This window comes from Myodes glareolus, chromosome 4 (assembly GCF_982192425.1).
Source record: "Myodes glareolus chromosome 4, mMyoGla1.1, whole genome shotgun sequence".
Lineage (NCBI taxonomy): Eukaryota > Metazoa > Chordata > Mammalia > Rodentia > Cricetidae > Myodes > Myodes glareolus.
The window spans coordinates 106989322-106997667 of record NC_142029.1 but is presented as its reverse complement, the minus strand read 5'-3'; the positions used below and the strand labels follow the sequence as shown (position 1 = coordinate 106997667).

At 34.3% G+C, this 8346-nt stretch overlaps 1 protein-coding gene across 1 annotated transcript; it reads left to right on the top strand.

The window, feature by feature from the left end:
- The first annotated feature begins 558 nt into the window (after positions 1-558).
- On the top strand, positions 559-1488 carry LOC125400794 (olfactory receptor 7D4-like). The gene has a single exon (XM_048434966.3). It carries the CDS (start codon positions 559-561, stop codon positions 1486-1488), a length of 930 nt encoding a protein of 309 aa, XP_048290923.3.
- Positions 1489-8346: the final 6858 nt, after the last annotated feature.

Here is an 8346-nt window from a genome sequence, read left to right as displayed (position 1 = left end):
TATATATATATATATATTACATATCATAAAAGAGAATAATAATAGCAATGACAGGTATCATTTATTGATATTCTTACTGTAGAAAGTCATTTTAAAATCAGTAATAAATCTAATAGGACAAATATTCATAAATGGAATAATGTTTGCCCATTATTAAAATACAAATAATTATAAATTTAGAAAATAAATATTGATTGGGTTAAAAATGGATATTTTATTTATTACAGGACTTTAGAAACAAGGAAATTCTATGGTCATTCTGGTACATATGTCTTGTGACCATTCTATAGTTAATACTTATTGATAAACCAAGAGGGAATTTAAATAATTGAGTGGTTTTAAAATGAAAGGTTTCTGATAAACTAAAAATTTTGAAGCATTATAAACATTTAAAGTGAAATGAAATTTTTATTCACCAAGGACATCGTGGTGTTGGGAAGGATCCTGAAGGCTTAAGAACAACCATTCAAGGATGACAGTGTAAAGTCATGTGGGACTTGTGGCAATGTGGATGATTTCTGAACAGTTGCTTGTTTGTCAAAGAGAAAGCCCCCAGGAATGGGAAAAGAAAACCACACACATGGATCACAATTCCTCCTACTGGGACTCTCAGGTGATCCCAAATTGCAGCCTATTCTCTTTGGCATCTTTTTGTTCATGTATCTGGTCACAGTGCTTGGGAACCTGCTCATCATCCTGGCCGTCAGCTCTGACTCCCACCTCCACAGCCCCATGTACTTCTTCCTGACCAACCTCTCCTGTGTTGACATCTGTTTCACCTCTACCACTATCCAAAAGATGCTGGTGAACATCCAAACAAAGAGCAGAAGTATCACCTACATACAGTGCCTCACTCAAGTATATTTTTTTATGGTTTTTGCAGGAATGGATAATTTCCTGTTGACTGTAATGGCCTTTGACCGATTTGTGGCCATCTGTCACCCTTTAAACTACACAGTCATCATGAACCCTCACTTCTGTGGCTTCCTTGTTCTGATGTGCTGGATCATCATTTTACCAGTTTCCATGCTTCATAGCCTACTAATGAAGCAACTGACATTCTCCACAGGCACAGAAATCCCACATTTCTTCTGTGAATTAGCTCAGGTTCTTAAGGTAGCAAGCTCTGATACTCTCATCAATAATATCTTGTTGTATATAGCTACTGCCTTAATCTGTGTGTTTCCGGCCACTGGCATCATCTTCTCCTATTCTCATATTGTCTCTGCCTTATTGAAGATGTCTTCTGCAATAAGCAAGTCTAAAGCCTTTTCAACTTGTGGGTCTCACCTCTGTGTGGTCTGCTTATTTTATGGAACAGCACTTGGGGTTTACCTCAGTTCTGCTGGGACCCATTCGTCTCAAGAAAGCACTGTGGCCTCAGTAATGTACACTGTGGTCACCCCCATGCTCAACCCCTTCATCTACAGCCTGAGGAACAAAGATGTGATGGGGGCTCTGGTAAGACTCCTTAGAGCAGGTTCTTGACTGTAACGAATCAATGACCAAATAAATATGTAAGCATTGTAGGTTCTGAGACAAATATTATTGATTTCAATATCCTATTTATATGCTAAAAATGCTTTTTATTTTATTTCATGTTCACAAAGAAACATTTCTTTTTTTGATTTGTGTGTGTTTCCCTCAGTTACTTCCATATTCATTCATCTTCTGTAGAAGGTCTTCAATATTTTTAACTTGGTTAAAGGCAGTATAGTTTTTTGTCTGTTTCATTTTGTTTTTGTTTTTAAAATTCTGATTGATTGTAAATTGATAACTTGTAGGATTGCTCAAAACCTGAGTTCAATACATAGGACCTACATAAATGAATAGTTCAGACTACCCCAAGTTATTCTGTGATCTGCACAGTTTTTTCATCACACATACATGCACACCCACACTGGAGGAAGAAAGGGAGGAATGCAATAAAAATTAACTTGGAATTCACTGAAGTATCATGTTTATATCTTTGAAAATATTTATAATTTTAAATGAATTCTTTGAATTTCACCAAAGTTGTTCTCATTGGAAATCACTATTATGTAATAGCTAATTTTCAGAGGTGATATGTTTATCTTGAAATTTTATTTTCTGTATTTTTATTCAGAACTTGCACATTTTCCATTGTTTATGACTTTTGGTATGAGTTTTTAGTCCATATGCATGAGTGAATGTTTGATTCTCTACTTGATATTATTCCAACTGATCTGATCAGCTTAATAATACTTGAAGTTCATTCTCAGTAATATTCATCACTGACTTTTGTGTGCAGTAGCTGATTTGTTGCAACAGTGGTTGCAGTTTGGCTAGATAAAATATTACTTCTGATATCATTAGAAGGCACTCTGATAGGGGTAGCTTGCCTGGTTGATGTGACATATTGAGGAACAGATTGCTACCCCAGGGAGATGCTTAGAAATGAGAAGTTGGGATTCAGAATTGATAGCCTCTCTCCTGAGGAAGAGACAAGCTCCTGGAAGCTATGGGGAAAGCAGAGGCTATGGTTATGAACAAGGGTGGCCATGTCAGAGGCAAGTAGGAATTACTCACAGGTTATATTACAGTAAAATTAGTGTTCTTGACTAAGTCATAGGTCTGGGAATAGTATTCTGCAAGTCCTAAGACACTAAATTATTTAAATGCCATATTCTACATCTCTTTGAGGTGGTTAAAGATTATCTATCTTTGCAGAATATAATTTTTATGTATCTAACGAACCTGATTAGTATAACTATAAGTATGACAAACATAGATGACTACTGATCTATATTTCTTAATACTTAATATGTAACTTAAAGACTAAGACTTCATATTTGAATATTATACTATAAGCATCTGTCCAACAAGTGAGGACAATGACCTCAAAATGCAAACAATATATAAGTATCTTGATCAGAGGATGTACATTGAAATATGATAAATATATAACAATATATAAAAAATGTTTTAAGCAGTGGTAGAAACATGAATGCATACAATATTCAATATAATTTAACTTTGTATCAATATACAAGAATCTATACCAATGTAATTGCCTATAAATTATAACTCACAAGTAGTCACTCTATTACTCACTATTATTATTAGTTTGAGTTAGCTCACACTAATCTATTATCCCATCCCTATGTGCTCAACTATGTTTATAGCAGCATTGTTTCTATAACCTGAAAACAACCTAAATGCCCTAGAGTGAAGAATGATTAAGGATAATGAGATGCATTTATACAATGAAGTACTACAGAACAGAAAAAATAACAAAACTTTTAAAAGTGCAGGCAAATGGATGAATCTTTTAAATATCACATTGTATGAGGTAACCCAAGCCCATAAAGACAAATATCATATGTACTCACTCATAGGTGGCTTTGAGACATAAAGCAAAGAAAACAAGCCAACAATTCACAATCCCAGAGAACTCAGATAATAATTAGGACCCTAAGAGTGACATACATGGATCTACTCAACATTGGAAGTAGGAAAAGACAAGATCTCCTGAGTACATTGGGAGCATGAGGACCATGGGAAACGGTAGGAGAGGAGGGAAGAGGAAGGAAGGGAAGGTGAAAAGATATGTAGCTTAATAAAAACAATTTTATATATATATATATATATATATATATATATATATATATTTCACGTCATCTTGATTTAATTTGTATGTAGTGCCTATCCAGAAAATTGTCCATCTTTTTTCATTTCTAGTTTGATGGAGTACAGGTTTTTGTAGTATGACCTAATGATTCTATGGATTTTCTTGGTGACTGTTGTTATGTCCCTCTTTACATTTCTGATTTTGTAGTAAAATTGTTGTTCTTTCTCTGACTTTTGATTAGTTTGGATAAGGGTAAGTCTATGTTGTTGATTTTAACAAAGAATCAGCTCTTTGTTTCATTGATTCTTTGTGTTGTTTCCTTGGTTTCTACTTTATTGATTTTAATCCCCAATTTGATTATTTCCTGACTTCTCCTCCTGGGCAAGTCTGCTTCTTTTTGTTCTATAGCTTTCAGGTGTGGTGTTAAATTGCTTGTGTGAGATTTCTCCATTTTCTTTATGTAGGCACTTAGTGCTATGAACTTTTCTCCAGTAGGTTTAGGTATGTTCTTCCTTTATTTTCATTTAATTCTAGGGAGTCCTTAATTTCTTATTTCTTCCTTGACCCACGGGTGCTCAATTTCCATGAGTTTGTAGGATTTCTGTAATTAATGTTGTTGTTGAATTCTAACTTTAAATCATGGTGATCGAATATAAGATACAGGGTGTTATTGCAATTTGTTTGTATCTGTGGAGGTTTGCTTTGTTACAGAATATGTGGTTAGTTTTAAAGACGATTCTGTGAGCTTCAGAGAAAAAGGTATATTCTTTTGTATTTGGGTGGAATGTTCTGTAGATGTCTGTTAAGTCCATTTGAGTTATTACATCTGTTAGTTCTCTTATTTCTCTGTTAAGTGTCTGTATGGTTGACCTGTCCATTGGGGAAAGTGGATTGTTGAAGTCTTCTACTATTAGTGTGTGTGGTTGGTAGTACAGTTTAAGCATTAGTAATGTTTCTTTTACTTATGTGGTTGCTCTTGTATTTGGAGCATAGATATTCAGGATTGAGATTTCATCTTGATGTTTTCTTTTTCCTGTGATTAGTCTTTTCTCATTTATTTATTATTTATTTACTTATTAATCATAAATCTTTCTGATTTGTTGATTATAGCTTAAAATCTATTTTGTTAAGTATTAGGATTGTTTTTTAGGTCCATTTGAGTAGAAGATCTTTTTCACAATCCTTTACTCAGAAGTGATGTCTGTCTTTGAGGTTGAGGTGTATTTCCTGTATACTACAGAAAGATGGATTCTGTGTTCATATTTGTTCTGTTAGCCTGTGTCTTTTTATTGGTGAATTCAGTTCAATGATATTAAGAGATACTAATGAACAGCGGTTTTTAATATCTGCTATTTTTCAGTGGTAGTGTTTGTGGTTTGATGATTTAGGTTATCTGCTGTTATATTTTTATTTATACAGTTAGATTTCTTGGAATGAAATTTTCCTTCTGGTATTTTTTTTGTAAGGCTGAATTTGTGGATAGGTATTGTTTAATCTGGTTCTTTCAGGGAATACCTTGTTTTCTATATCGATGTAGATTAAAAGCTTTGTTGGTGTGGTAGTCGGAGCTTGCATCCATGGTCTCTTAGTGCCTGCAATACATCTGTCTAGGATCTTCTGGCTTTCAACATTTCCATTTAGATGTCTGGCATAATTCTTATTGGTCTACTTTATAAGTTACTTGACCTTCTTTCTTTGCAGCTCTCAATATTGTTTATTTATTTAGTATGTTTTGCATTTTGATTACTAGATGGTAAGGAATATTTTTGTCTTTTTCTTTTGTCTAGTCTATTTGGTGTTTGGTAAACTTCTTGTACCTTAATAGGCATATCCTTTTTTAGTGTGTGAAAGATTTTATCTATGATTTTGTTGAATATATTTTCTGTGCCTTTGAGTTAGAGTTCTCTTTCTTCTATCCCAATTATTCTTAGGTTTGCTCTTTCCATGGTGTCCCAGATTTCCTCGATGTTTTGTGTTAAGAATTTGTTGGATTTAACATTTTCTTTGACCAGTGAATCTATTTTTTTTAGTTACTTCAACACTTGAGGTTCTTTCTATCATTTGTTATATTATGTTGATTATGCTTGTCTGTAGTTTTTGTATATTTACAGTGTTTCATTTCCACCATTCCCTCAGTGTTAAGAATTTTTCCTAACATGAGCTCTCTGTCAATGCAAATTCCCTCTCAAGCCAAATCAAAACAATCCACATTAAAAACCATCCAGGTTTAATGGGAATCCTGCGCTCTCCGGTGGCGCAAAGTGGGAACTGGGAGGCCACAAATGTGACCATCAGGAGGAAAGGAAAGGGACCACCTGTTCGTCTTTTGGGGGTTCACTTAAATACTCTGTGGCCTGACCACAGAGTAAATGAAACATTCTCTTAAAGAAAGGGAGAAAAAGACAAAAAACTGACAGAAATCCATAGATCTCTTAAAGAAACCCAAGAAAACCAAGAGAAAAGAATCAAAAAGGTGAAGAAAACAGTTCAAACAGTTCAAGAATTGAAATTTGGAATAAAGAAAATAAAGAAAACACAAACTGAGTGTTAAGTTGGGAGCGTAGACCCCAACCCCTTGCATCTATCCCAGCCCCCAAACCTGAGAGTTGTATTGATCTGGACTCCAAATCCCTGCCTTTAAGAAAATGTTTCATTTACTCTTTAAGGGTCTCTATCATCCTAATAAAGTTATATTTAAAATCATGTTCTTCTGTTTCTTCTGTGTCAGGAAGATCAAGTCTTCCTATTGTTTGACCACTGGGTTCTGGTTTTATCATGTTGCGTTTCAGGCTGTTGAATGAATTCTTGTGTTGGTGCCTACCCATTTCTTCCTTCAGTTGATGGTGGCAGTGTCTTTGCCTCTTGGTCTAATCCTTGCAGTAACTGTCTGTATCTCAGGGTACCACATAAGTCTCTCTTAGCCCACATTTTTGCTCTGCTCTGTGCAGTTACAGCCTGTTCTTCAGCGTTCCTCTCCTGGTCTGCTCTCATGGTCCATTCCGTGCAGTCACAGACTGTGCTATAGAATTCCCTTTATGGTCTGCTCTGTGTAGTTACTAGCTTTTCTGCTGCCTGGCTAGTGAAACTCCTAATATTTTCTAATAAATAAAATGTTATTGATGATAACATTTATTATATTGTGTATTCTTACTGCTACTAAAGTATGGTGTCCAGTCAGTTTCCCATAATCCAAATAGATCTACTTCAAACCACAACATACTAGTCCTTCTACTACAATGATGCCCATTTTCTTTAAGCAGGAAATTTTTAATGCACACCTTATCAACTTCAATTGCTTTTGATACATCAACAAAGAAAATATCATAAAATAACATCTTAAATTCAGGCTGTTATTCGGTGTAAAAATAATAAAAATATTTTCTGTGATCTTAAACAGTGTGAGAAAACACAAAATAGACAAGAGAAAGCACTAGACACAAAGCAATGCTAAGATGCAAATGCTGACCACAAAATATGATCACTAAAGGAAAAAGGATAGTGGGAGAATAATGAATCATTGTGGTTTACTTAGCTTACATTGAAAAAGCACATGTTAAAGCTCAGAACAAACTATTCTTCCCACAAGTTTAGTCAAGCCTTCTTATACCCTAACTTCTCAGACTGTATTCCAGTGTGTCCACTCACTGTTGCTCATATGAATATGTGAATAATACTAACAATTTGGAATTGAATAATTTATTAGAAAGCATTTGCTGTTCCCTTGCAAAACTGTAACTTTTCATCCAGCATATGGTCCTTGTGAAATTTTACAAATTCAAATTACTACTTGAACTAGTAATATAATTGTGTTTATTTTGTATAGATTACGTTATTGTTGCCATTTTATGAGTGCTTCTTCCCTGTCATATATAAAAGATGGTATTTAATAGCTGACTGACATCTTGGTCATCTTCTTGTATTAGTATTTCTACTTCACCTTCTCTGAGGTTTCCTGCGCCTTTGGTGTAGAGGCTACATGGTTGATTTGCAAAATGGACTTGTGTATGTTACGGTATATTCTCTGCATTTTGATTAATGTGAATTTCTGTAATGTTCTTAAGCAGCTGCAAAAAGAAGCTTGTTTAATGTGGGTAAGAGCTACGCTTATCTATGTATAAAAATATGTATTAGAAAAACAGTTTAAAGTTATTCCAGTTTAGGAAAGTGACAGTAGTAGGCTTAACTCTAGAATCCATAGAATTAATAGCCATGGGTACTTGGCTATGTTTATATTATCAGGCATGAATTTCCTTTCATTAGAAATGGAATTCCAGTTTCAGGAGGTCCATTTGAAAAATGTTGCTGTCAGTTTCTGTGCTACTGGGGTTATATTTAGGAAATGGTCTACCATGCCAATACAATCAAGTGTAATTGACAATTTCTCATCTATGAGATTCAGTGTGACTGGTTTTATGTTGAGGTCTTTGTTTTATTTGTACTTGAGGTTTATGCATGACAATATTTATGGATCTGTTTTCTTTCTTCTATATGTTGATATCCAGTTATGCCAGCACCATCTGCTGAATATGCTTTCTTTTTCAATTTTATATTTTTTGCATCTTTGTAAAAAAATCAGATATTTATAGGTTTGTAGTTTGATATCTCTGTTTTTTGATTCAAGTCCACTGGTTCCTCAGTCTGTTTTTATGCCAATACCTAGCTGTTTTCAGTACTGTACCTTAGTAGTAGAGTTTGAAGTCAGGGATTGTGATAGCTCTAGATGTTCCTTTATTATACAGGATTGTTTTAGATAG

What these genes read in the sequence shown, in the direction of transcription:
- LOC125400794 (XM_048434966.3), top strand. Translation starts at nt 559, where the DNA reads ATGGGAAAAGAAAACCACACACATGGATCACAATTCCTCCTACTGGGA.